The sequence below is a fragment of the Chlamydomonas reinhardtii genome, chromosome 9, assembly GCF_000002595.2.
Source record: "Chlamydomonas reinhardtii strain CC-503 cw92 mt+ chromosome 9, whole genome shotgun sequence".
Classification (NCBI taxonomy): Eukaryota; Viridiplantae; Chlorophyta; class Chlorophyceae; order Chlamydomonadales; family Chlamydomonadaceae; genus Chlamydomonas; species Chlamydomonas reinhardtii.
The window spans coordinates 705,667-733,495 of NC_057012.1; the positions used below are offsets into that span (position 1 = coordinate 705,667).

The 27,829-nt window shown below is 67.4% G+C and overlaps 4 protein-coding genes across 4 annotated transcripts; 2 read left to right on the top strand and 2 right to left on the bottom strand.

Moving 5' to 3' along the window:
* Position 1: 1 nt before the first annotated feature.
* Positions 2 to 7,957, bottom strand: CHLRE_09g402700v5 (uncharacterized protein). The gene is made up of 14 exons (XM_043066084.1): positions 7,600 to 7,957; positions 7,069 to 7,126; positions 6,652 to 6,789; positions 6,329 to 6,412; positions 5,897 to 5,987; positions 5,568 to 5,740; positions 5,191 to 5,250; positions 4,675 to 4,771; positions 3,750 to 4,544; positions 3,336 to 3,392; positions 2,899 to 2,996; positions 1,808 to 2,396; positions 1,456 to 1,532; positions 2 to 1,163 (listed from the first exon to the last, which is right to left on the bottom strand). The coding sequence occupies exons 1-14, from the start codon at positions 7,691 to 7,693 to the stop codon at positions 344 to 346; spliced, it is 3,231 nt and encodes a 1,076-aa protein (XP_042920766.1). The 5' UTR covers positions 7,694 to 7,957; the 3' UTR covers positions 2 to 343.
* A 154-nt stretch (positions 7,958 to 8,111) lies between these two features.
* CHLRE_09g402650v5 (uncharacterized protein) lies at positions 8,112 to 11,055 on the top strand. The gene is made up of 5 exons (XM_001695174.2): positions 8,112 to 8,513; positions 8,801 to 8,940; positions 9,479 to 9,675; positions 10,093 to 10,195; positions 10,423 to 11,055. The coding sequence occupies exons 1-5, from the start codon at positions 8,336 to 8,338 to the stop codon at positions 10,483 to 10,485; spliced, it is 681 nt and encodes a 226-aa protein (XP_001695226.2). The 5' UTR covers positions 8,112 to 8,335; the 3' UTR covers positions 10,486 to 11,055.
* A 56-nt stretch (positions 11,056 to 11,111) lies between these two features.
* Positions 11,112 to 15,664, top strand: CHLRE_09g402600v5 (uncharacterized protein). Its single transcript, XM_043066079.1, has 6 exons — positions 11,112 to 11,437; positions 11,756 to 11,872; positions 12,117 to 12,201; positions 12,538 to 12,798; positions 13,156 to 13,490; positions 13,909 to 15,664. Exons 1-6 carry the CDS (start codon positions 11,151 to 11,153, stop codon positions 14,921 to 14,923), a joined length of 2,100 nt encoding a protein of 699 aa, XP_042920767.1. The 5' UTR covers positions 11,112 to 11,150; the 3' UTR covers positions 14,924 to 15,664.
* An 11-nt stretch (positions 15,665 to 15,675) lies between these two features.
* Positions 15,676 to 27,791, bottom strand: CHLRE_09g402601v5 (uncharacterized protein). The gene is made up of 5 exons (XM_043066080.1): positions 26,793 to 27,791; positions 21,315 to 26,557; positions 19,341 to 21,062; positions 18,781 to 19,086; positions 15,676 to 18,235 (listed from the first exon to the last, which is right to left on the bottom strand). The coding sequence occupies exons 1-5, from the start codon at positions 27,556 to 27,558 to the stop codon at positions 17,942 to 17,944; spliced, it is 8,331 nt and encodes a 2,776-aa protein (XP_042920768.1). The 5' UTR covers positions 27,559 to 27,791; the 3' UTR covers positions 15,676 to 17,941.
* Positions 27,792 to 27,829: the final 38 nt, after the last annotated feature.

Genomic DNA, 27,829 nt, shown 5'->3' on the forward strand with positions numbered 1-27,829 from the left:
GTATCGTACGCGCGTGTCAGCGCGCAGGCCACCGCTGCAGCGCCACACCACCTGTCCACAGTTGTACTCGTACGTGCAACACGGGCCTCACGCCAGCCAGGCTGTACCGCCTGCACGTAAAGTTGTGTCCATAGCCAACTGCCGGCCCAGATGTGTGCGCGACGAGAACTCAGCCAATCGCCGCACGCACGCAGGCCCGCACCTCCCCTGCCCCACACCGGCGCATGCACCACACGTGCTCCGCACAGGCCATCCGCTCCTGTCTCTCAGCTCTGCCTGGCCTACATACAACACAGCACCCGCAACCCCGCACTTCTATCCCCGCCCACATACACCCATACACTCATACATCTCCACGCTCCGCGTCACTGCTAGCGCCTTCCCCGGGCGACGAGGCGCCGCGCGGCAACCCACCGCCGCCTCCACCACCACCTCCACCCGGCCCCACTGCCCGCCTCGCCACAGTCACTGTCGATGACGACTGGCCCAGAGCGCTAGCGGCCCGCAGCCGCGGCCCCACCGCCCCATCGCTCCCGCCGCCGCCGCCAGCCCCGCCAATCGCCGCCGCAGCGGCGGCGGCGCCGGCCCTTGCAATGCTGGTGCTGATGCCGATGCTGCCGCCGGCCCCATCGCCCTGCTGCCGCCCTGACGACCCCGCCCGCTCCTCCCTACTGCCGCTGCCGCCGCCACCGACCAGCCGCACGCCGCCGCTGCCGTTGGCACTTAACCCTGCGCCGCCGCCGCCGCCGCCGGCCGCGCCGTCGCTGCCTGACGGCGTCGGCCTGGACGCACGGGGCTGCAGCAAGCTGGCGGCGGCCGCAGACCCCGATGGCGCACCAGCCGCCGCCCCAGCAGCCCCGCCGCCGCCAGCCGCACCGCCGCCGCCGCCACCCAGCATAGCCATGGGGATGGTGGTGGTCCCACCGCGACCCCGGATGGCTGACTGCGGCGGCGACGGCGGCGGCGTGAGTCGGCTGCTGCTGCCAGCGGCGCCGGCGGCGGCGGCTGCACCCTGCTTGCCGGCCTGCTCCTGTTCTTGCTCGTGTGTCCTGGCGCTGCCGTAGCCGCCAATATGGAATCCGCCGATGTGGAATCCGCCACCGCTGCTGCTACCGAATCCGCCGCCGCCGCCCACACTCACGTCCACCAGACGGCGGTAGGACCTGTGTGGTTGTACGAAACAGAGAAAGTGCGTGAGGTAGACAATAGTTCATGTGTGGTAGGGAGCGGATGTCTACGTGAGACGATGCTGTCATGTGATTAATAGTAGCCAGGCTGTCGGTGAACCCAAGTCACACACACACACAGTCCGTCAGCTCACTACCTCAACCCACTACTGACACAGCCACCCGTCGCCCCACCGACCCACACACCCCGGACACACACACAATTCGTCAGCTCACCACCCCAACCCACTACTGACACAGCCGCCCTTCCCCCCCCCGTCCCCCCCACCTGTCCAGGGTGGCCTGCAGCCGCTGCAGGTGCCAGGTGGCGTCCACCCAGGGGTCAAACAGCGCCTCGCGCAGCACCTGCCAGGTGGGGCAGGGCGCGGACACGGGTTGGTGCGAGGAATGCTGTGCGGCGTGCTGTGCAGGCGTTGAAGAGACGAAGGGGGCAGCAGCGGCGGGAACAGGCCACCCCCGCCTGTAGCGTCACACGTCGGTCGCTGCCCCAACCCAACACCCCTGAGATTCCCAACCCCACGCATGCCGGCATCTACCTGCATGACACCGCCACCCTTGCCTCCCCGCACTCACACATACCCCGCCTCCACGCACCCCATCCCTCCAGCCGAACGACCCACCCTCAGCGGCGGCTTGCGCGGGTCCGCCTCCAGGGCCGCCTGCAGCAGCGGCTTGGTCAGCGTCGCCACCACCAGCACCGTCATCACCACACACAGCAGCGTCGACACAATCAACGTGGCGTGCTGCCGCTCGCTCATCCACCGCTCCTCCGCCATCGCCGCCGCTACCGATGCAGTGGCGGTTAAAGGATCCACAGAGGTAGAGGCGACGGTTAGGCCGCCCGCCACCGCCGCCTCAGCGTCGCCCAGGGCGGCGGTTGGCGGCGGCGGGGATGCGCCGCCGCCACTGGCGGCGGCGGCGGCTTCCGCTGCCGCCGCCAGCATGCTCCGACTCATGCGGCGAAGCAGGTGGTGGTGGTGGTGGTCGCTGCCGGAAGAGGCAGGGGCGGCGGTGACGTTGACGTGGCGGCGGAGGGCGCCGGCGGCGGCTGCCGCGGCGGCGGCGGCGGCTCCGCTGGCGGCGGCCACGCCGCCGCCGGGGCGGCGCGGCACGATGACTGATGCGGTGGGCGCGGGCGAGCCGTCTCCGGTGTCGAAGTTGAGGTAGACCAGTGCCACTGACACGGCGCCGCGCATGAGGCCAGACCACCTGTGCATGTGGGGTGATTGTGTGTGTGTGTGTGTGGGATGTGTGTGTGTGTGTATGTCTGTGTGTGTGTGTGTGTGTGTGTGTGTGTGTGTGTGTGTGTGTGTGTGGTGGAGGGTGAGACAGGACCTGCAGCCGGCGATGAGGGGGATGACGTGCCTTCTGGGTGGGGGTTGCACCCATGAGCAATGTTGGTCGCGGCCGGGTATGGGGCCGGCGGTGAGGGGGTTGCAAGGATGTTTGGAGGGGGGGAGAGGCCTTCTTGGTGGGGGTTGCATCCATGCCTAAATCAGAAGTGAAGTTGTCGTCACGCACGGCGGTACTGAGGGAGAGATGTAGGGCCGCCAGCCTAGTGACTAGCTCGGCCTATATTTCATCGTATCCCCGCCGCCTCACTGAAAGCGGTGCGAACACCCTCATTTCGCCTCTGTCTGCGCTCCGCTGGTTTGTTTTGGGCTGGTATTTACAACCCGCCCCCCCCCATCGCTGCTCCCCTGGCCCCCACCAGATGATGAGCATGTCCCTGCCGCTCAGCCGCTGCCGCTCAGGCGCGTACAGGTTGTGCAGCATGGACAGCGGCACAACGGAGGCGGCGCGGGCGGCCTGTGGGGGTGGGGAGGAGGTGGTGGGGGTTGCAAGGATGTTTGAAAAAGCTGTGCAGGCTGCACTAAAGACTGCAGGGGGAAGGGCTAAGGCGGCCGGGGAGCAAACGGTCCTATTGTGATGCTGCCGCGTGCCTCCCTGCGTGCTTCCCTGTGTGCCTCCCTGTGTGCCGCACGCACGCGCACACACACACACACACACACACACACATACACACACACATACACACAGGTGTGCCACATGTCTGTGTGCCAGCGAGCCGGTCTGCCTGCCCCACTGCCCCACTGCCCCAACGCACCCACTGCCTGCCCCCCACTGCCTGCCCCCCGCCGCACCCACCAGCAGGAACAGCAGCAGCACCCCCACCAGCCAAATGACCTCGCCGGGGTAAGAGGCCTGAGGGGCGTGAAAGGAGAGGGGGATGGCTGTTCATGGAAATCGGAGTCATCAAATCACAAGTATGAGGTGCCGACGCCCAGTCCGGGGGGAGGGCATGGTAGTCCACTGCAGTCGGTAGCGAGGTTGGGGCAGTGAGAATAAGCAATGGAGCCTATAATCATAGTCGGGTGTGAGGGCATTCCAGTGCATGCATGTGCGCGTGTGTGCAGTGTTTGCCGTCGCCGTCACTGGCACGCCACCCGCCCTTCAGCCCCACTAACCCCACTCGTTGTAGCTTGGTTTAGTTTGGGCTGGTATGTACAACCCATCACCTACACAACACACTCACAGCCCCGCACTGCCCCACACACTCACCGCCCAACGCAGTGGGTCCAGTGAATCCATGCCCACGTAGATGAATATCAAGCCCTCAGACACGTAGGCAAGAGAATGAAACGCAGCCAGCGTCGCCGCCGCGCCGGAATGACTCATGCAGCTGTTAGTGACCCCGCCACCGCCGCCGACGACGACGGCACCGCCAAAAGCCCGCGCCGCCAGCCGCTGCGCCGGCGCCGCCAGGGCTTGCAACAGTCGGCTGCGCTCGCCGTCGGCGCCGCCGTCACTGCCGTCGTGATGGTGGTTGTGGTGGTTGGCGTCGTGACCTCCGGAAGCCGCGGCGGCGGCGACGCCGCCGCCACCGTGGCTGTTGCGCGACCGCATCCAGTCGCTGTCAATGGAGGGCAGTGGATCAAGGTCACCACTGCCGCTACTGCCCTGTCCTGCTACAGCCACTCCGCCCGCGCTCGCGCCTGCCGTGCCTGCTACAGCCGGCTTGGAGCCGCTGGGTGCGCTGGCTATGCCTCCTCTCAAAGACACGTCCTCCACACGCCCGTGCTCCGTCCTCGGGCCCCCGGCAGGTGACCCCGCCGCCGCCGCTGCCGTGCCGCCGCCGCCGCCATTGTCCGTACTGCTTCCATCGCCCGCCAGTGCAAGCAGGTGATTGGAGCTGCCGTGGCGGCTGGCCTCGGCGGCGGCGGCGGCGGGCGTGCCGCGCAGCGCAAAGTGTGACACGGCGGCGCCGCAGCAGAAAAGAGTGAGGATGGATGAGAGGCCCAGCACCTCGGCGCCTAGGTAGGCCAGGTACGACAGCAGGCCCACCAGCGCCACCTCCTGCGTGCATGTGCGGTTGTGAATTTGTTTTGGGTTTTCGTACTGCAATCGAGTTTTGAAAGTCGGAAAACCCTGTGCGGTTACGTCTGTGATGGCACAGTACGGAAGGTAACCAGCTCTGTGCACTCACGTGGTGTGCGCCCTGTGTGGCGATGCGGCTCCGCAGCAGTGCCGCCACGCCCGCGCCCGCCGCCACACCCAGGCAGGTGCTGGTGGCCAGCAGGTAGCTGCGTGGGGGTGTGGGGTTGGGAGGTGTGGGTGGTGAGGTGAGGTGAGGTGGTGAGGTGAGGTGAGGAGGTGGGGAGGTGGGGATAGGCGGGGTTGTGGGACGCCGAGTTGGGACGTGGGCAGTGCGGCGGCGAGCGGATGGCAGGGACCGGCAGGGGCGCTGTGGCTGCCGCTGGCATGGTCTGCCCGGACCCCTTGCGGCCCGACGTGCGTGTAAGCGGCCACACCGCGTCACACCGGGTCACACCGGGTCACACCGTCTCACACTGGGTGGGGGACACACACACACACACACACACACACACACACACACACGAAAAGCCCGTGTGCAGCCGCATGCAGCCAACCACCCATGCACCGGTGTTGTGTGGCAGCAGGCCGGCACACGCCCCCCCCCTCCCACACCCCCCCCCCTCACATGAAGCTGGTGAGCAGGCGCCACGCCAGCAGCAGCACCGACTCGCCCGCATCACCCGACCTGCGAGCGAGAGGCCAGGGGGTGAGGGATGACCGGTAAGTGGGGTGCGACGGGGCTTTACATTCATGCTTAGTTAAGGAAGTGGTCGAGGGGGGCGGCATAGCGCACTATTACTCCGCTCCACGCCGCTGACGGCTCCGGACCCTGTCACCGCCCTCATCCCGGCCCCCTCTCCTCCAGCGACCCGCCACACAGGCCACCGCCGCGCTGCCGCGCACCCGCACCCGCGCACTGTACTGCCTACCCAAAACACCCACGCCCATCTCCCCATTCCCCCACCCTCTCCTCTCTCCACCCGCCCCACCCGCCCCACCCACCTGTGCCTCGCCACCCGCTGCAGCGCCCCCAGCAGCACCACACTGGTGGCGTCGTTGACGATGCCCTCCCCGAACACCAGGCTGAACAGCTGCGGCTGCGAGCGCGGGCTGAGCAGCCCCAGCACAGCCACCGAGTCGGTGGCGGCAAACACCGCACCCAGCGCCAGGCAGTCCTGGTTTGGGAGCGAAAAGGGGAGTTGCGGGCTGGGGGTTGGGGATTTGAGATCGGGGGGTTAGCAGGGAGGTGGCAAGTGCATGATCACACCCTTCTTGCACCTTGACATCCACACGCGCTGTGACCCCGCACACGGCCACACGGCCACACGCACCTGCGCCGTGAGTCCGAAGGTGGTGCCAGCCAGGCTGTACAGCGCCGCACTGATCAGCACGAACGACACGAACGTGCCCAGCACACCGAAACTGTGTGTGTGTGCGTGTGTGTGTGTGTGTGTCTTTAGGGCGGGGGATGCGAGTGTGTTGAAGGAAAGGGGACGATGTTGTTACCAGGCGGTTCAAGGCTGGCAAGCATCTCCCTCACCTTCCTGACACGCAAAGCACACACCCAGCCCCAGCCCCGGCCCCAGTGGCCCGCGGCACCTGATGATGGAGCGGCACACACCCACAGAGGCAGCCAGGCGTGCGGTCGCTCCCCTCATAGCTCCCACCTCTTCCATACACAGTCGCCCCCCGCCCCCTCCCCCACACACGCAGCCACGTTTTCCTTGTGCTCTTTAACACACGCAGCAATGGCAGTGTCGCACCTGAGGATGGAGGGCAGGTTGGAGAAGAACAGCCGCCGCTCCACTGACAACCCCGCGTAGAAGATGACGGGAGGGAGCAGGTAGCTGGGGGGCGGGAGGTGGTGGGAGTAGATGGGAGGTGGCGCTGGGGCAGAATGTGGGATGGTCAGTGGTGTTGAAGGGGTGTGGGCTCAAAGGTTCCCTCTCCCCCCGCCCCTGCTCCCCCCCCCGCTGGACTTCACGGACATCGGTAACAACGCGTCTACGCTGCAACTGTACCTGCCTACGACTTCACTTCTTAATTAATCATGAATGTAACCCCCCTCCCTCCCCTCCCTCCTCACGTGAAGAACGCGGCGCTGTTGAAGCGCAGCAGCCCGTCCACCAGGCCCGCGGTGGCGCGGTTGCGGCAGGCCAGCAGCCCCACCCCCGCCGCCAGCCCCAGCAGGCAGGCGGTGCCGGACTCGTTCAGGTAGCGGGAGCTGAGGAAGCGGGGGGGGGGAAGAGGGGAGGGGAGGCGGGGAGGCGGGAGAGGGGAGGCGGGGGGAGGGAAGGGGAAGGAGAGGGGTGATGTGCCCAAGCCCAACAAAATTGGTCCCAATGGACAAGGGGGAGGGAGGTATAATTCGTTCCGAATCCCAAGAAAAGACCAGGAGCCCAAGCCCAAGAAAGGGAATCCCAGTGAGCGTTTACAAAGACAAGGCGCCAGACGAGTGTTGTGCCCTCACCGCCCTGCCCTCTCCTGATCCCGCCTCCCTCACCGCGCGCTGAGCTGGTGCCCGAACAGGCTCCACAGCGCCGCCAGCAGCACCAACACGCCTGCGGGGAGGGGGCGGCGTGGGGCGGGGCAGGGTGCGTGTGTGTGCGGGGGGTGGGGCCGGGGACACGGCGTGCAGGGGTTGCGGGGCGGATACACGGTACCGGCACAGCCCCATGCGCGAGGGCGGTGTCGGCAGGGTGCTGTGCGGAGCGGGTGGGTTGGCAGTGGGTTGGCGGGTGGGTTGGCGGGTGGGTGGGTGGGGTGTGCAGGGGCGGCAGGCAGCCCCCGCAGCCGCACCCCTGGCCCCCAGCCCCAGACCCAATGCCCGGTGCCCGGTGTAGCACCGCAGGGCGGTAAGCTACCAGGGCCGTGTGACGCGCGAAACGGCACCCAAGAGGCAGTGAGGCGCCCCTTACAATCATGCCTCGGCCAGCCCCTACTTCCCACACGCGCCCATACCTGCACACGCGTTCACACTTTCGCCCACCCACCCACCCACGCCCTCCCCCCCCCCAACCGTGCCCGCACGCACCTGTGCTCATCCCCGCCAGCTGCAGGTCGGCCTCCGTGCTGGTGCCCGCCTCCAACCCCCCGGGCCCCGCCCCGCCGCCACCCGCCTCCGACATGACGTGCCGCCGAGCTGCCGCCCACGCCAAGGCAACACTGAGGCTCGCCGGCAGGGGCGCTGCACGACGCGCCGGCTCGAAGGTCCCGTGTCCGACCCCTCGACAGCCGACTAAGCTCTATGCATTGGATCCAGGACTCCGCACCGGATTTCAGGCAGTTTGTGTAGTCGGCGCTGGAGGGCGGCAAGCAGAACAGCAGCTCGTCGAGATGTTTCCTGCGGCCCCTGTGCAAGCCTGCTTACAAAATAATGTTTGTTTTGTACGTGTACGGCTAAATGTTATGTAAGATGTATGGACACGCGAAGCAGCGCGGCGCAAAGTGGAGACCGATCGAGCACAACGGTGTTGCAATCGCAGGTCTTCAGCGTGTTTGAGCCCTACCATACAGACTACTAATATAAATCCTTCCGTTTATGCATATACACTGGAATCAAGCCGCTAGGGGCACAGTCGTATTGGCTGCAAAGACAAGCCCTGGCACCTTTCTTGCCTTCATTCGTTTACCTTTGCAAGACTTGCTTCTTCAGTGCTTTTTGGTGACATCCCAGACTGTACCTTGCGACAAGGACACTTTGCAGGGCCAATTTGACTCGATCGTTTAGCCGCAGTCTCGGTCGCTGACGTACAATGTCGGAGTGGACGATGCGACCAGGAGGGAACGCGTATGGAGGTGGAGGTGGCGGTGGCGGAGTGGAGTGGTTCAGCGCTGGGGCCCCCTCGTATGGCTCTTACGCGCCTAGCTATGGCGCTCCAGCCGGCGGATACGGAGCCAGCACCACAAATAGTAACAGCTTTGAGGAGGAGCCCCCGCTGCTTGAAGGTGCGACGGGCTCCACATGCCAGTCTCGACAGCTAGCGTGTCGATGGTGTCTGGGCCTAGGAAGACACGCAAGACTTATGCACGCTACCGAAACGCGCTGCTACGTTCTCGCCAACGCCTAGCCAGGCAGCTCATATGCCCACGCTGCTTGCTGCCAGGGACCTCCCTGCGGGCCCTCCACCTCCCGCCCGGTTTGGTCTGCCACTACCACTGTCACACACACGCCATGCCACACACAATTAGCCCCCGCCAGCCCAACCATTCCCTCCCCCTGCCTCAACTTCCAGAGCTGGGCATCGACGTGGGCGCCATCTTCCTCAAGATGCGCGCGGTGCTGCTGTGGCGCCTGGGCTCCCGCTACCTGGACGACTTGGACATGGGCGGGGCGCTGCTGTTCGTGTTCGTGCTGGCGGGGCTGCAGCTGCTGGTAAGGGGGAGGGAGAGGGAGAGGGAGATGGGGGGGAGAGGGAGAGGGAGAGAGAGAGATAGAGGGAGAGGGAGAGGGAGAGGGAGAGGGAGAGGGAGAGGGAGAGGGAGAGGGAGAGGGAGAGGGAGAGGGAGAGGGAGAGGGAGAGGGAGAGGGAGAGGGAGAGGGAGAGGGAGAGGGGGGGGGGGGGAGAGGGAGAGGGAGAGGTGGGAGGGTAGCAGGGTAGGAGGAGAGAAGGGGTGGCTGGGCGAAAGGGGCTGGGCAAGAGGGAGGGAGCGAGCGAGCGAGCTCGGGGCTGCAATGGCAGCTGCTTGGGGCTGGGGTGGGGTGGCTACAGTAGGGCGCACAAGAAGGCCGGAGGCGCTCCACAGCGGCCGCCGCAACACCACCGCAAGGTCGCGACGCATCCCCCCATCCTAGCCCGTCCGTCCCCACCCGCCCCCCACCTGCCCCCAGCCCGGCCTACCTACCCACACTTCCCTCAACTCTCTCACCACCCGCACCCGCCCCGTCTCACCCCACTCTCCCCCCCCCCAAGATGGGCAAGCTGCACTTCGGCGTGACTCTGGGCTGGTCTGTGGTGTTCAGCCTGATGCTGTGGTTCCTGCTGCGGCAGCTGGTGGGCAGCGAGGGCGCCGAGGCCAAGAACCTGGACCTGTACGGCTGCTGCTGCGTGGTGGGGTACAGCATGCTGCCGCTGGTGCTGTTCGCGGCGGCGGCGCTGCTGCTGCCCAAGTGAGGAAGGGAAGGGAAAAGGGGAGAGTGGGAGAAGTTAAGAGGGGAGGGAAGGGGAGAAGGGGAGACATGGCTCCACAGTGATGCCGACGCCAAGCCGTGTGTCCGGCCGCCAGCCACGTTGACTCCCGTGGCTGGCACGCCGCGGGAGCGACACATGCTGCCGGCGCTGGCGGAGGCGAAGAGGGCGTGACCCCATGTGGCTTCTGGGGCGTGGGTAGGGGGGGAAGCTCACAAGCAGCGCTCGAGCGGCTGCAGAGGCGGCTGGCGGTCAGGGAGGTGCTCTCCTGCCCGACGTGAGCAGCGAGCAGCATGTACCGGGTATCGCATGGCTACATGTGCGGTCGACCCGTCGGCCCGCCGCCGAACCAGCCTCCCCTCCCTCCCCTCCCGCTCCGCTGCCTGTGGCTCCTGCAGGGGCCCGGTGACGTTGCTGGCGGCCGCGGGCTGCACGCTGTGGGCGGCGCTCACAGCCAGTCGCATATTCGCGCGGCGCTGCCCGGCGTTGGAGGATCTAAAGGTGTGGTGGGGAGGCCGGATTAGATCCGACATATGCGCTGGGTGGGATGGGGGGACGTCTGTGTAGGGGTAGCTGGGGGCGCTGAAGCTGCGTTTAGATCAGCGGACGGAGCGGGTGGAGTATGGGCCTGCGCTATCATGCCTGAGGAATCCTGTCCCACCGTTTCTCACTGTCCATCCTGCTCCTCTGCGCCCCGCTGCCCGTCCCCCCCTGCTGCTGTCGTCCAGGGTGTCATCATGTACCCCTGCATCCTCACCTACGCCACCTTCGCGTTGCTGGTAGTCTACTAGCCGTGCGGATTCGTGAGGCAGGAGTAGGAGCGGCAGACGGCGCGTCTTGAAGGGTTATGGCTGCCCCGGATGTCGTGGCTTGCATGGCTCTGTGTTGGTTAGAGAGCGTAAGAATGCGTGGAAGGACCGGGGACAGAGGATGCAATGCGGCGCGATGCGCTGGCGTGGCGCAACGCGCGGCAGTGACTCACGCAGGCGCCGGAGAAGGGAATCGGCGGCAGACGGCAGCCGTAGCGGCAGTTAAGCGGTGATGCACAAAGTGGCCCCTAAGACGAGAGTTAGGCACTGCACAGCAGAGTTAGGCAGGTGTGCAGTCTAAGCGGCTCGACCAACCGCCGTATGGATTGAAAATGCTTCTGGTATTATTATATCGACCAGAACATATTTCATCACATTATTCATATCAATACCGCGCATCGGCCTAGCTTGTTAGAAGAAGACTGTTGGATTGGCGCGTTTCTCGACGCTTCCCGGCCTTCATCGGATTCGATTGGGCCCGCACTTCTCGACTAGTTGGATGTGCATAGCAGTAGTGTTGTGAACACATATGATGTTATGCTCATGCCTACAAACTAAAGGGCCGTATTGCTCCAGCTAGTTGACAGCATTCAATTGCAATCTGTATCCAGACGTGCGATCGCAGCAGAAGCACCGGGCACACTAATATGACTGCGGACGCAACAGCGACGGTCGCTGTCGCGGAGCCGGGCGGTGCAAAGACCGCCGACGGCATGCACCATGCACCTGCGCTGGATGCTCTTGACCTGCTTGCAGCCAAACGACAGCGTACCAAATCATCTCAATACCTTGAAGCGGAGGGTATCGTCGCGGGTGGCAACAACCCCAAATCTCAGGACACGAATTCACCGGCGCAGTCGAATGCTTTCCCACAGCTCGAGCTCGGCCCGGGTTTTATGGAGCCGCTGCTACCATGCCCGTTTGGAGAGTCCATGTGAGTGAAGGCATGCTGCGCAGTGCCGGGCGGCGCGGCCGGGGGGCGTTCGACGGTGTGCGGGGGCGGGGAGGCGTCGTGGGAGGCGTGCCCGTGCCAGCGCGCCATAGGGTGCCTATTACTGGAAGCGTGCCTCCCCTTTGCCTGCCAGTGCTGGGCGAGTAGAGAGGAGTGCGCGGTCGCGCGCTATAGCTGTGGTGCCCCTTTCCCTGCCCCGCGCACGTCTGCGGCACCCATCCGCCAGCCTGGACACCTCCCCCGTTCCCAACGCGCCGGCGCTGCCGCGTTGTTGCATCTCCCGTCCCTGCCCACACGCAGGGCTTCCTACTTTGGCCGCCTGCGTGCCGCCACCTGCCCGGGAGGCCCGGCGCCGCTGCCGCCTCAGGCGGGCGTGAGGACCGACCTGGACGAGGATGGGGTGTACCTGCACAAGCGGTGAGCGGGAGCTGGGATGCTGGGCGAGTCGGTCGGGCGGCCCGTCCCCCGGGGTGGGCTCCAGGTTTCCTAGGTGGCCTGTAACAAGGAAGGCAGCGCCGGCGGACACAACGCGGTAGGCCGCCTGGATCCTTTGCGGGGCTGGACACTGCTAGCGACGCAACCCACGCACAGCTCACCCAGTTCTGGCTTGAGTCACTTGCTGCCCCCCCCCTCGGCCCCTTCGGCCCCTGCCACGTCGCAGCCCCATCCGCGGCCCCAACGGCGGCCCCAGCCCACTGGCTGTGTGCGGCAGTGTGTTGCACCACGTGCTGGTCTACGTCAAGCAGGTCAGGAGGAGGCTGCGGGGGCGGGGGGAGCGCGGATGAGGAGACCGGGGGGGCGGCAGCACTGCGGGGCGGCAGACGAAGCCCGTGTGCGACTGGGAGCGTAGGGGCGAACCGCAGGAGGCCAGGAGCGGGTGATGCATGTGTAGGATGCGGGTGCCTGCCCGTGCCGCGCACGTGCCGGAGACCGGCGCCAGCACCGGCGTCCGCATGCCACGTCTGACGGCCCCTTGGCCTCGTTCATTCCCGGCGTCTTTGCCTGCCCATGCGCCGATGTGTTGCCCTTGCATACAACCCGATCCTCCCGTGATTCGTTTCCTTTCATCCTCTCATCCTCAGGGCGAGGAGGTGCACTGCCTGGACTACGGCCCCGCCAACGGCGCCGACGTCACCGCCAACGTGTTCGAGGCCGCGCCTGCCAAGCGCGTGTGGAGCCGCAGCACCACGGAGGCGGTGGCAGCCGAGGCAGCGGCGGAGGCGGAGGCGGTGACAGCACCAGCTGGTGCAGCTGGTGGTGCTGGTGGCGGTGGCAGCAGCAGGCTACCGTACCTGTATCTGGGCCCGGCGGCGCGGCCGGTGCCCGACCCGCTGGTGCAAGAGGTGGGCGCACGGGTGTCGGGAAGCCAGTGGATGCTGGGGAGCAGGAGGGAAGGAAGGAAGCACGGCGGATGGACTGTGTGTCCGTGTGCATCGCGGTGTGGCGCTGACGGCGTCACCACCGCCGTACAGGCAGCGCGTGTGTGTTGTGCAGCATGGGACTCGGTGGTGGGTGGTGGGTCAGTTTCCTCCAGTGTGGATGCAAGCCATGCAGCACGGTTTTGGTTTCAACCTGACGTCGGCAAAGCTCCGCCCATTGCGCCCGAGTACCCCGCCGCTCACCCCAACTTTACTTGTTTAGTTCTCGCCGCTCACCCCCACCTTACCTGTTTGGTTCTCGCGATCCCCACCCTCCTGCAGTTCCTGGTCTGGGCCGAGTCGCGGCCCTACCACGCCGTCACCAACAACTGCATCCACTTCGCAGACGTGCTGCTGCGCCTACTGACCACACCACCACCACCAGCAACACCAGCGCCAGCATCGCCAGCAGCGCCTCAGGCGCAGTCTCAGGCGCAGGCGCCTCAGGCGCAGCCGTCTCAGGCGCAGCCGTCTCAGGCGCACACGCACCTGGGGCTGTACCCGGGGGTGCGGGGCGGCCCGCTGTTGTACGACATCGCGCCAGGGGGCGGCGGGGCGGTGCCGGCGGTTGACAGCCCCATGCTGGTCATGATGCAGATGTTGATGCGGATGAGCTGGTGGGTGTGTGGGTGTGGGCGGGTGGATGGGTGGGCGGAATGGGAGTTGACAGGTGGGCGGGGGCCTTAGGAGTGCGCAAGCGAGCTTTGCGCCAGTAGCCCCTGACATGCCCTACTGATCGCAATCCTTGCGGTGTGTGTGTGGGGGGGGAGGGGTGGGGGTAACTCCCAGCAGGTCCCAGGTCCCAGGTCCCAGGTCCCAGGTCCCAGGTCCCAGGTCCCAGGTCCCAGGTCCCAGGTCCCAGGTCCCAGGTCCCAGGTCCCAGCCGTCACGTGCCGCGTGGTGAAGATGCGTGATGACTTGCTGTGGCCCATTCGTACACGCACACATACACACACACACACACACACACACACACACACACACACAGCATGTTTCATTCCTTGTGCTCCCGTTCTGATATGCACACGCACACAGGTTCACGGTGGTGGACGGGAGCCCTCTGGCCGCCGCATTCGCCCAGCACCACAAGCAGCTGCTGGCGCAGGCGCAGGTGCAGGTGCAGAGCGAGCAGCAGGAGAAGCTGCAGAGCCAGGAGCGGGAGCAGGCAGGGGAGCAGGCAGGGGAGCACGCGGGGGAGCACGCGGGGGAGCAGGCAAGGGAGGCTCGCCACCTGGCCACAGAGTCGCGGTCGGGGCCGCAGGAGGCGGGGCCGCAGACGGAGGAGGCGGAGCAGGAGCAAGACAACAACAACGCGGACAGAACACCGGAGCAACCGGGCGGCGTGGAGGCGGCGGCTGCACCGCCCGCGCCAACAGCGGCCGCGGCAGGGGCAGTGGCACCGGTAGGGGCTGCAGGAGCGCAGGCGGCAGCGGCGGTGGTGGCTTCGGTTGCAGACGCCGCTTCGCTTGCTAGCGCAGCGGTGACAACAGCTGCAGCGATTGCGGCTGAGGCGGAGTGGCATGGGGTGCAAGCGGAGGAGCAGGAGGAGGAGGAGGAGGAGGGGCAGGCGCATGAGGGGGAGGAGAATGACCACGCGGCGGCAGTGGCGGCAGTGGTGGCGGCAGTGGCAGCAGCAGTGGGCGAACAGCAGGCAGCCAGCAGTGCGACGGCGGCGGTGCAGGACGCAGACATGGCAGAGGTGGAGACAGAGGCGGAGGCGAATGCAACAGGTGCCGAGGCCTGCGGCGCGGGCAGCCCCGGGGCCGGCGCCGCCGCCGGCAGCGGAGGCGGGGCGGCGGCAGCGGCTGCTGCATATTGTGATGACAGCACCCCGCGGCAGCGGCACCGGCAGCACCAGCAGCAGGGCCAGCTGCTGCAGGTGGGGTCGGCGGGTCGGCTCCGCAAGCTCAGCGGCGGCCGCAAGGCGAAGGAGCCGGTGCGGGTGCGGCCGTGGTCGGCGGCGCGGCGGCAGCAGCAGGGTAGCGGTGGGGGCAGTGGCAGCGATGGCGGCGGCAGCCCTAGCAGCCCGTCGTCGGCGTCACAGCAGTGAGCGGTTTACTGCTGCTGGGGCGCCACAGAATGGCCACCACCACCTCCCAGGCAGTCCGGGTGCTGTAGCAGCGGGCAGGGCCCCTACTTTGTGGCAGTGCTCGCGCCAGCGGGGGCACCTGTGCAGGCTGCGTGCGTCTTCGATGTCACGGTACCGCGCGCTTGCACTGAACGCGCCGCAGCCAGCTTCCTCGCCGGACCACACGGTAGTCGGTGCAGGAGCCGTACCGTAGCCTGGATATGATAGCAATGCCTTCTGAGTGCGCCGGATGCCACATCTACATGTGTGAGGACTGTGAGGACTGTGAGCAAGATGTATGCACATTATAGGCGATGGGAGAGGCGCTGACAGATATTATGTATGCTGCGAGGAGCGCGCGTGCAGCGAGGGAGTGCGGGAGTGAGCGGCATTGCGTATGTATGTCCACGGGGCCATGTTAGTTGCCGGCGTTGCTTTCCACACGTACATGCGCGTGGAGCTTAGAAGCAGCAGCCTGCTGCGGCTGAGTAGTACTTGCGCCATGTTGAAATGCACGCGGAATGCCCCCCTCGGGGGCCGTGCACCCAACGGATGGTGTCCGTAAAGAATCACGAGTAATGGTCGGCACGCGGAATGCCCCCCTGCAGGGGCCGTGCACCCAACGGATGGTGTCCGTAAAGAATCACGAGTAATGGTCGGCCCATACCCATGGCTCGGTGTCTTCGGGTGCTGGGACTGTCCCCTCTGTAACATCCGCATTCATACGCAGGCCCATAAGCCCATCCTAGATATGTACTCAACTACTGGCCTCTACTACTGGCCTCTATGTCCAGACCTTCCTGCAGAAATAATACTTTAAAGTGTAACCAGTTGGGCATGTTCAAGATTCCATCATCGACCACACAAGCAAAGCGAAATCTTTGGCCCGCCTTTCCTTTGTTCGCTCTCCCACTACTCTCTGTACCGACCTGGCGGCTGGCTGGCGGCCTAACATCCATCGACTCCATCCCGTCTACACGCACACCCGCGCACAGACTCTCTCGACACGCCCGGGCGGCAAGGCCTTTCGCAGGGAGCCTTGTCATCTTTGGTCTAGTGCATGCGCAGCGGGAAGGGAAGGCGGCGGCGGCGCAGCGGCGGTGGACAAAGACTTATTCGCAAAGGCGACAGCCAGCGCTGCAGGACATGTATGAGAACACCCTCGTACGGCGGCACTTACACATCCGCGGTCAGGTCTGGTACGATTCCCGACAAGTCGAGACGCCGGACATGCCCCTCCATCGTAATCATGCATTCGCAGGGTCCTCAATGTCAAAGTATTACCTGGTGGGCTCACCCTTGCCTGCTGGCCACCTCAGTATGTGTCAATCCGGCAGCGCACACGCCATAACCCAGCTAGCTAGCTACGTACAGGCGGTTGGCCTCTCCACATCAGCGGTAGTTCCACCACCACCAGCAGGCCGTGCGGTAAGATGGATGCAGCCACGTCCGTCCTGCTTGCTTGGCCGGCCCTCCCACAGCCGCTGCGTCGTCAGGCTGCGTGAATCAGCCTACCTCTGCTCCCTCCCCTGCCTCGACCCCGCGAGAATTCGTTGCATCAAGTAGGTTGAATGGCAATAAGAGCAAGAATAATATCCACTGCTCTGACATCCAGGAAGCATTGCTGCGAACTCGCGACAAACGAAAGGCCGCGCGATACGTTGCCTTGCTGGAACATGGGTGAGGGAGGCCAGCGTCTGTTGCCTTCACCTGTTAATAGCAAGGGCAAATACTGTATGTAATTAATCTGCTGGCAAGCTGCACCCACCCCGAAGCTTGGCTACTCACTTCTTCACCTTCGCGACCGTGATGGTGGCCTTCACGAAAATCGGCCGGCTTGCAAGCTTGTCTCCAAGCCTTTCCAGCCCCGCCTCGAGGTGGTCACCGCCGGAGCGGTCGCGCTCCGGCTCCGGCGTGGACTTGACGCCCTTCAAGCTGTCGCCAATGCTTCTCCCAATGCCTTCAATGCCTCTCCCTAGCCTTATTGCCCCATATACGAGGCCGCCCGCGAAAATGGCGCTTGATCCAAGAGCGGCACCTGCGTCGATGAGCTTCAGCACAACCAACTCGGACATGATAGCCATGTTGAACATACACGCGCTTTAATATCGTCAAATTGTGCGAAGTCATATGGGTTGGGCGGGTTACCCCATCTTGTACGGCTCCCGCCCCTCGCGTTGACCAGCAAGACTAGCAAGCAACGATCGAGCGCACCAAAGCACGTAGCTAGCACACCTTGCGTAGCAAATAATAAGCGAGCGACAAGACTCACGACGGCCCTAGCGGCTTCACCACCAACAGGCGTACACCGCTTCGCTCGCTACCAAAGCCACGCTACCTGCCACGCACTCAGTCACTGTCGCACAGGTCAATGACCTCCGCCGTCAGACGCAGCGTGCAGCGAGTATAGCCAGGAAGGTTCAACATACACGTCTGCACCGTGCCTGCGAAACCAGCAGGCAACACTGCCACACACCGCGACTAAACAAAGCAACGCCTGCACCCATGCATGTCCGCCGTACAGTGACAACAATGGCAGCAGTAGCGCCGCGCGGACTGCAGTGTCCCTGCCCTGCCCCAAGGAGCTACCAACCAGCAGGATGAGCTTACGCTTCAGTCGTCATGAGGATCGGTTAAGTGATTGAATGGGCAAAACCGCAAAACTTATTCAGCTGTGCCGAGTCGCGGCGAAGTTTTCTCCCCCAGCCAGGTGACGGCGGACCGGCAGCCTGGCAGGCCCGGCAGCCTGGCAGGACCGATCAGCACCAACTGTAAAAGTGATTCCCGCAGGTGCAATCAACCGCACCTGATCCGTCCACTGCATCATGCCCAGCAACCAGCAGCAGGCCACATCAACCAAACCCAGCAGCGCACAGGATTGGGCAAACACCACGTCAAAAGCTTGACTACCCTAACCACCCAATCTAGCATCGCATGACTAACTCAGCGCTGTAGTTCGCTTCCCATACTCTCTAGCACCGTCTCTATCTACACACATGTCTACATGCGCATTACTTCGCGTTCGTACATGCGCCAGAGCTCTAGCGTCAGCGGCAGTTCCACCACACCGCTACCACCGTGGCGGCCGTGCACCGCGCCGCCGCCTCCCCCTCCCCCTCCCCCTCTGCCTCCTGGCCTCCCCCGCCGCTCAGGGGCCGGCGCCAACAACGGCGCCTCACGCTCCTCGCGCCCCGTCTCCGCCTCCGCCCCCGCCTCCGTGTGCAGCTCCATGCGCACCGTGGGCGCCGGGCCCGCCAGGTCCCTGAACCAGTCCAGCAGCAGGACGCGGGTCACCTGCGGCGGCACGGCACGGCACGGCAAGGCCCGGTAGGTAGACGACACTGGCGGAGTGGGTCTGGGAGGTGCTGGCGGAGTGGGTCTGGGAGGTGCTGGTGGAGTGGGTCTGGGAGGTGCTGGTGGCAAACAAGGACATGTGGGCATGTGCGCCCTCCCCGCCCCTGCTGGGCACTGTACCATACACCGGCGGTTTGATCAATCCCGCGTTGCATGGGGACGGCTCACCCCTCCACCAGGACAACGAATGCAAGCGGCCCGGCCCTCCTGCCCAGCGTGAAAGGCACGCACAAGCAGACCACCACCGCCACCCGCACACGGCTGTGTGCAACTAACATAAGCTAGCACTCCTTCCACGAGCTCCCTCCGGCCACCCGCCCGCCCACCCACCCACCCACCCATCCACCCACCCACCCACCCACCCACCCACCCACCCACCCACCACCCACCCACCCACCCACCCACCCACCCACCCACCCACCCACCCACCCACCCACCCACCCACCCACCCACCCACCCACCCACCCACCCACCCACCCACTCACCCGGTCCGCCCGGGCCACATTGCGCAGCAGGTCCTGGTGGCTGCAGCGCACCTGCAGCGCACGCCAGGGCAGCCGGTCCCCGCCCCGCCACCCGCCGCCGCCCCCTCCACCGGCGGGCTGCTGCCCCCCGGTCACCCACAGCAGCAGCCCGGGCACGGGGCAGCAGCGCGGCCTCAGCGCCAGGCCGCCACCGCCACCGCGGCAGCCGGGTGCCGCCACTGCCGCCGCCGCTGCCTCATGCACGTCCCGCCGGCGCAGCACGCCGCGCTGCACCAGCTCCCTGGCCGCCAGCACCGCCGCCATGCCCTGTGTGGTGCAGTGCGGCAGTGGGGGGCGCGGCAGGGGGGGCGCGGCAGTGGCAGTGTCGTGGGTCGTGGCACGAACAGAGGGCCCCAGGCACGACCTGCGCTTCCTCCTCCTCAGCCTGCCTGCTTCCGTCCCTTTTACTATGACCTTGCAGCCGCTACGCAACCATCCAAGCACGCGCGCAAGACACGCAATGCACGCACGCAGCTCGGTCTTCTAACCAATTCCACCCCCCTGCGGTCACAGCAGCTCACCAGTCGGTCCAGGCGCTCGTGCAGCATCGCCCCCAGCAGCCCCAGACCCGGCGGGGGCGGGCCGCACAGCTCGCGAAGGCCCGGCAGCAGCGGCGGCTGAGGCGGCGGCGGCGGCGGCAGCGGCGGCGGCAGCGGCGGCGGCGGCGGCGGTAACGGCGGCTGAGGCGGCGGCGGCGGCAGCGCCGGCTGAGGCAACTGCGGATGTGAGTGCTGTTGCTGCTGCTGCGGGTTGAAGGTCCCCGTGGCGCAAAGCGCTTCCACCATGCTCAGCAGCACCTGCTGGTGCTGCTGGTGCTGTGGGCCGCCGTCTCCGGAGGCGGCGTGCGGCAGCGGCATCCACACGTCTGCCGGGGCGGCGTCTGCAGCCGTCAGCATGTAGGTCGGCGCCACCGGAGGGCTGCTGCGGGCGGGGGCTGCGGCGCCGCCACTGCTGGTCGAGTTCTCGCGGCCGAGGCCCAGGCCAGCACAGGCCGCCGCACCGGGCTGCTGCTGCTGCTGCTGCTGCGGCAGCTGCTGGTGCGGCTGCTGGAGAAGCGGCTCCGCAGCCACCGCGGTGGTGCTGCCGTCGCGGCGGGCGCTGTCGCCGGTTGCGTGCCGGGCTCTGCTGCCGGGATCGCATACGTCCCCGCCACCCTCCCTGCGGCTGCTGCCACTGGTGCGGGACGCCTCGCGGCGCCTGCTGCCCCTCCTCTCCTCCTGGTCCATATCGCCGCTGTCACCGACCTCACCACCCTCACCCCCGCGGCCGCGCTTTCGCTCCTTGCTCCGCCGGCGCCGGCGGTCGCCGTTCCCACCAGGCGACCTGACCTCCTCCGCGCCGCGCTTGCGCCCCCCTTCTGCACCTGCTGACCTCTCTGACGACCCCCTCCCTGTTGCCACTGCTGCCGACCTCGATGAGGACGAGGACAGCCGCGCCGCGCGGCCCGCTGCCTCCCGGCTGGGCCCTACCGGCGAGCGGCATCGGGGCGGCGAAGCTGGCGGCGGACCTGGCGGCGGCGGCGGCGGCGGCAGCTGCTCATAGCTGCCTGCGGCTGCCAACTCCGCTGTGGCTGCCACCGCGCAGCTGCCTTGCTGCGGCGGCGGAGCAGCAGCAGCGGCCGCCGCCGCCGCGGCGCCCCGGTCCCTCCAGTCGCCCCCGTGGGCATCATGGTAGCCTGCGGACTGCTGCTGGCCGCTCCGGAGGAGGCGGCGGCTGGGCAGCTGGCCCACTGGCACCGCAGGCAGCGGGACCAGCTCCGGCAGCAGCATGCGCGGTTCCTGCTCCTGCGGATGCACCTGTGGCTGCTCCTGCGGTTGCGGCTGCACGTGCGGCTGCTCCTGTGGCTGCTCCTGCAGTGGCGGCTGCGGCTGTAATGTGTCCACAGAGGGTGGCGGCGGTGGGTCCAGCAGATGAAGCCGCTCCGGCGGCCCCTCAAAGTGAGCCCCCTCCTGCGCCTGCCCCTGCTCCTGCTCCTGCCCTTGCTCCTGCCTTGCCACTCCCTGCTCCTGACCCTGCTCCCTCTCCGGCTCCTGCTCAGGCCCCTGCCGCTGGCCCGCCGGCCCGCAAGCTGCCAGTAGTGTCGGCACACACAGCCCGTCGCCCTCCTCCAGCACCTCCCACGCCGGCCCCAGCGCCTGCCACCAGGCCGCGCCGCGGTCGCGCAGCAGCGGCTCGCCCGGCGCCACGTCCCGCAGGGCCACCAGCACCGGCAACACCAGGCCGCGCACACACACCGGCACAACCTGAAGCGCGGGCAGGACAGGGGAGCAGAGGGAGGACACACAAGGGTGATGACCGGGACAGGTGCACAGAAGGACGGGGCGGAGGTAGGGTAGGATGTAAAGGGATAAGGCGGTCCACTAAATCGCAGATCCATGCAGTGCACGATGGGCGAGGCGGTACGTGGGGAAGGCGGCTCAAAACCCAAGATGAAACCCAGAAATAGACCCACGTCCTTGTGCTTTCCTCACACGCAGAGACATGTGTGCACCCACCGTCACGTTGGCACGGCCCGCCGCGGCGCCGCCCACGTCCTCCACGTCGTTGCCCTCCACCCAGGCCCGGGGCTGGCGGCGCGGGTCGGCGATCAGCGCGCCCAAGTTGCCGTAGCCGCCCAGCGTGCACAGCGCCCAACTGCTGCCACTGCTGCCGCCTGCTGTTACTGCCGTGTCTCCTGGTGCAGGTGCTACTGCCGGTGCTGCTGCTGTGGCTACTGCTCCCGGCGGCGGTGCCGTCTCGGTGTCGGCGGCGAGTGGCACGGTGTGGGCAGCCACCAGCAGCTTCCACGCATCCGCCGGGTCCAGGCAGCACCCACCGCCTCCCCCTCCTCCTTCTCCTCTCCCTCCTCCAGCTCCTTCTCTTTCTTGTCCTCCTTCTGCTCCTGCCGCCTCCCTGGCCGCCTCTCTGACCGCCGCCTGCGAGGCGGGCGGCAGCTGGCGGAAGCCGTTGAGCGCCATGCTGGCCGCCTCGTCCGTCGGCAGCACGTAGCCGCCCAGCACACCCAACACAGCGCTGTGCTTGATGGCGGCCGCAGCCTCCAGCCCCAGGCCCTGGCCCAAGCCTGGGCCCAACCCCGGGCCTACAGCCTCAGACGCGGGCCGCCTGGAGCAGCTGCTGCCGCGCGGGCGCACGTGCAGCAGCTCCAGGCGCCCGGCCGGCAGAGGCGCGTCGCTGCGGCCCGCCTCCCCCGCCAGCCCCAGCAGGTGCGCCAGCTTGCTGAGCAGGATGTTGCGCTTGAGCCGGTGCGGGCCGAAGCAGGCGGGCGGCGGCGAGGGCAGGCCCACAATGCGCAGCTGCCGGGTGGTAGGGTCGGCGGCGGACAGCGGGCAGCCGCCCAGCGCCACCGCCTGCCAGTGCGCCATGGCGGCGGTCACGGCCGGCGCCAGGGCCGGGTGGAAGGTGAGGCCGCACAGCCGCAGCTCGCTGGGCTGCAGCGGGGGAAGCGGCAGCTGCTGGTGCTCGGGCGCGCTGGCGGTGTGGCGAGTGGTGAGGGAGGTGGTGGCGGTGGTGGCTGGTGAGGGGAGCTGCAGGAAGCTGGTGGGGTAGGTGTATTCGCACCTGCTGTTTCTGGCATCCGCGGTGGCTGTGGTGATTGCGGCGAGGTTGGGTGCAGCGATGGCGGTGGCTGGGACGGCGGTCGCAGTGGCGGTGATGGTGGCGGCGGCGGCACAGGCGGAGGCGGCTGGCGGAGGAGCAAGCGGCGGCGCACACAAGTGGGCAGCTGCTGTGCCGGCACCGGCCGCCGCGCTCCCACCGCCGCTGGGCGGGAAGTGGGCAGCAGACGGCGGAACCGGCTTCTGGTCGGTGACAGCAGCAGTCCGTGGCAGTGGGGGCACCGCCGCCGGTACCTGGGCGGACAGCGCACGCCAAGAGATGGCTGTCTCCTGTGCGCCCAGAGCAGCATCGCTCGTAGCCCGTGGTAAGAGGTCCTTTGCGGGCGCTGCCGCCCCCACGTCACCCCCACCCGCAAGCGCAACCGCACCCGCCTCCTCCGCCTCCGCCTTCAACCATGGGCCGCCCCCCGTGTATATGCCCATGCCCATGCCCAGATGCGAAGCTGTGGCATGGCCCTTGCTTTTGCACGGGTCTTCAAGATCATCTATTACGGCGGCGGCGGTGGCTGCCGTTGCGAAGCAGCTCTTGAATCCGCCTGAGCCGCCCTGGCTCCCTGCAGTGAAATTGCTGCTTCTGCCGCCGGCAGGGCCGGCGCTGCCAGCAAGTGTGGGCGGCTCCTGGGCCTGCTGCGTCTGCTGTTGCTGCTTCTGCCTCAAGTCTTGCCGTTGCTGGCACTGGCCGTTGCTGGTGCGGGGTCCGGCCGGGCCCAGGCGGCTGGGTGGCAGCGGGCCGCTGCTGACACCGCCGCCACCAGGCGCGCCCACCTGCTGCGCGGAGCCAACCGGCGCGCTGCGAGCAGGGCCGAGCCCCGAGCTCAGCCCTGCCAGTAAGGTTGGTTCCGACTTCACAGATGACAGAGGCGGCGGCGGATTCGCTGGCGCTGCCACCTCAAGCTTCACACGCTTGGAGCTCGCAACCGCAACCGCACCCACGCCAAGCCCCGACCCCACGCCCATGCCCACGCCCGTGGACCCGGGCGCATGCGCACCCAGCCGCCAGAAGCGCCTGTCCGAGCCGCCGCCGCTGACGCTGCCGCCGGTGTCCGCTGCCGCCACAGGGGCGACGCCGTCGGCTCTGCCCCCGCCCGAAGGTGACGCCGCCGCAGCCGTCTGCTGTGCGCTCAGTCCTGCCGGCCGTGCCCCTGCAGCCCCTGCTGCCGCCACTGCGGGCGGCTGCGCGGGTTCCGAAGACGCACATGCGGCGGGTGGCGGCGCCCGTGCCCTCACGCCTCCAGGCTGGCAGCCTGTGGGCGCCGCCTCAGCAGGCTCCGGCTTCACTGCGGCCCATGGCGCCGGTGCTGTTGCCGCCCGCGCCGTCGCCTGCCCCTCAGCTGCTGCGGCCAACGCGGCCCGCTGGTCTGCATCTGCGGCCACAGCCGCCCTGCCCAATTGCTGTGATGAGGAGCGGCGGCCAGCGCCCGCGTCTGCCAAGGGAGCCGGGTCCCTTCGGGCATCTGCCTGCAGCTGCTCCAGACGCCTCGAGCCCGCAGGCTGCGCAGGTGCCTGCGGCAGCGGGCGCTGCGACACCTCTCGACGGCCTGCCACCGGTGCGCCCGCGACGGCTGCGCCCGCGGTGGCTGCGCCCGCTGCGGCTGGTAGGAAAGCCGAGGGCTTCAGAAGCTGTCGGCCACTCGCGGGGGGCAGTCGGACCACAGCCGGCCCGCTGGCGGCGCGGCACAATGCCTCCTGCCGGGCCCGCAGCTGGGGTGGCGGCTGGGGTTGCAGTTGGGGTGACGGCAGCGGTGAGAACGGTTGTGAGTTGAGCCGCTCTGTCCGGGGCGCCGACTGCAGGGTCTGGTTCTGGTTCTGGGGCTGAATCTGGTTCGGGTTGTGGGGCTGGTTCTGATGCGAGTGTTCAGCCCGGGACAAACTGCTTTGGGGGTGGGACTGCTGCCGCCGCAGCAGCGGCGGGGGCTGCGTGTCAGCCCGGCGCTGGGCCTGCGGCGCGCCGAGAGGACAAGGCGGTGGCAGCTGCTGCGGCTGATGCTGTTGTTGCTGTTGGTGTTGGTGCTGGTGGTGGTGGTGGTGGTGGCGGTGGCGGTGGTCGAACAGCTGCACCTGTCGCCGCGGCTGCGGCTGCAGACTTGAAGGCAGCGGCGCCGGGGGAGGCCGCCTCAAGCCCGCGGGCTGCGCGGACAGCTGTCTGAGCAGGCGACCGGGAGTCGGGTGGGGGTGCTGACCGCCGAGAGCCGCCACCGCCACCGCCACCGCCGCGGCAGCCGGGACAGGCTGGGATGCCGCTCGAGCCAGCAGCAGGCTGCCAACACCCTCCCCTGAGCTGGACTGGAAAGCACTGGGCCGCGGCTGCGGCTGCGGCTGGCGGCGGCTTGTGGCCGGCGACCCTGGCGGTGCGGCGTCAGCAGTGGGATATGGTGCCGCCGCAGACACCGCGACCACCGGTCTGGCCAGCGACGGCGCTGCAGTGTCGCATGACACTGGCGCCGCCGCGGCGGCTGCTTGGTGGGGCTGCAGGTGGCTTCCCCTGCCGCCGCTGCCGCTGGCTGCTTCTGCTGCTGCTGGGGGCCTGGGTGGTACGCAGGGCTGCCTGAGCGACGGCGGCGGAGTCTGCTGGCTTGGGCCTGGTCTTGGCCTTGCGCCTGGACCCAGGTTAGCCTCCGCCGCGCTGCGCTTCACGCCCAGCAGCAGCCGGTGCTGCGGCTGCTGCGGGTGCTGCTGCTGCGGGTGCTGCTGCTGCGGGTGCAGCTGCTGCTGCTGTGGTTGCAGCTGCTGCGGTTGCGGCGGCCGTGCTGTTTCTGTGGCGGCGTGCGGCTGTTGCCGCTGCCGCTGCTGGCACCGGACCGCCGCCACTGCTGCCTCGTCGGCCTCAGAAGGTGCGACCCTGACACCTCCATCGCCGGCGGCGGCGATTGGCGCCGCCGCCCGTGGAGCTGCAGTAGCAGTAGCAGCCCGCGTAGTAGCAGTAGCATCCCGCGCACTAGCAGGAACAGCCCGAGCCGCCAGCGCACCCACCCCGCTGGCCTGCGGCCGTTGCCGCGGGCGGCCCCTCAGGTGCGCCCGCACCGGTGGGAACAGGTACCTCCGCCGTATGCTGGTGGCGGCAGTCGCAGCCGCCTGCCGCCCGCCCTCCTCGGCCACCACCTCCTCCTCCTCCCCCTCCACCTGCTGCTGCGGCTGCCGTTGCCGCTTCAGCATCACACACACCGCGATGACACGACAAGCTCCCGCAGCACCGCCGCCACCGCCGCCGGTGTCCCCTCCGCCTGCCGCTGCCGCCCCACCGCTGCGGCCAAGGCCGCTGATGCGGCTACTGCCACCGCCGGCGCCCATCACTTCATCGCCCCCTGCAATTGCTGCTGCTGCTACAGCCTCCACCTGCGGGGCCAACAGGGGAGACAGCACCACGACGTCTCCGGGTGCCGCGCCTGCATGGCGCAGCAGCGGCAGCAGCGACTGGACCACGTACACCTCCCCCTCTGCCGGCACGCCAGGCCCAGTGCCGCCTCCACCTCCTGCCCTGCCGCCGCTCGCGGCCTCATGGCAGAGAGGCTTCGTGCTGACGATGCGAGCCGCCGTGAGCCGCCCGCGCCTCCGCGTTGCACCCCCTGCCCCAACCTCCCGGCCCTTCTCCTCCTCGTCCTCCTCCTCGGCTCCTCTCCCCTCCGCCTGCTCCTCCTCCTCCTCCTCCTCCAGCCACTGCACCGGCAACAGGTGCGCGCCGCGCAGCCACTGCGCCGCGGCGGCCGTGTACGCCGTGACCGGCACGTCCTCACGCCCATCCGCCGCCAGCGCCGCATGCGGCAGCTGCATCGCCACGTGTGTGCTTGGCAGCCCCAGCTGCCTCGCCAGGCACTCCGCCTGGCGCCGGCGCTTTGTGGCCAGGCACTTGAGCGCGGACGGCAGCCGCTGGCCGTCGCCGTTGCTGAGCAGGCGCAGCACCGGCACCAGCTGAGGCTTCTGGCGCTGCTGGTGGCGCTGCCGGCGCTGTTGTTCGTTCTGGTGTTGCTGAGCCTGGTGCGGGCTCAGCCCCTGACCTTGCTGTGGGAAAGGGGGCTCGTTGGCACTGTCGCGGTCAGCAGCGGCAGCTGCGGCCACAGCTGCAGCAGCCGGTCTGCTGGGCTGCGGTCGCGGCAGCGGCTCCAGACTCAGCGACAGCTGTGCGCCGGCTGCGAGCATGGAACACATGGAAGGGGGCCGGGGAAAGGGCACACAGGTAACACTGTTGCAGCAGTCACTCGCCACCTTGCCGATTGCACACAGTCCGACACACTCACACACACACACACACACACACACACACACACACACACACACACACACACACACACACACACACACACACACAAACACACAAACACAGTCACGCAAGCACCATCTTCCCACGCCGCACGCCCCACACACCCTGCCAGCCCATCTCGCGGCTGAGTGGCTCCAGCCGGTACAGGCGCGGCCTGGGCTTGACGCCGCGGCCCTGCCGGCAGTCCATATGCAGGCCCACGTGGTAGGGCCGCAGCTGCACCCCTCCTGGCGCTGCCGCTGCCGCTGCTGGCACAGCAGCTGCCACCGCCGCACCGCCACCACCACTGCCGTTGCCGCTGCCGCTGCCACCTGCATCGCGGCCTGTCGCGCCGCCGACAGGCGTGGCGCTGCTGCTGTCGCCGGCCACCCCCACATCCCCCGCACCGCCGCCACCACCACCGCCACCACCCCTGACACCATCTTCAGCCCCGCCAGCAGCCGCCGCCACCTCCACGTACACAGTCACACGCATGGCCAGCTGCCGGGTGGGGGCCAGCAGCGCCGCCGCGCGGGCGGCAGGGAACACGGCCTCCAGCAGCGGCTTATTATAGGCCACATCCCTGCCGTACGGCAGTCGCAGCCATCTTACTCGGCCGTACTGAACAGTGGATTCCGGAGGCGGGCTAGCACTGGCACGCGCGGCCTCTTCCTGCCGCTGCGGTAGCTGCGAGTGAGGCTGCGGCCGTGGCTGCTGAGCGGCCGGCAGCACCCGCGCCGCTGCTGGGGCTGACACATCCCTTCGGTGTGCTTGCGTGGACGCGTCGTGCCTTATCACTTCCTGCGCGCCACCGCGAGAATCCAAGCTAGAAGCTGTTGGCCCCCGTTCGGCGCGACGCTGTTCGGGATGTTGCAGCCGTAGGTGGTCCATTTTAATATCAGCGGTAGCCATTACGCTAGTTAATGTTGTGCTCCATAGCCACGCCCAGTGATTCGGTGCGCCAGCTGGGCGCAGCGAAGAGTCGTCGACTACTTTCAACCCGGCCAATCATCACTGCCACAGACAAGACTGATAGGATTGTAACATATCCAAGGTGCCCTGTCAAGCTTGTCCTCATTGGCGTACTCTGGGCGATGTGCCGACTAGGCGGGCTTGGGAATAATAGCATTCCTGCAAGTCCATGTTTTTAACATTGTGTGTC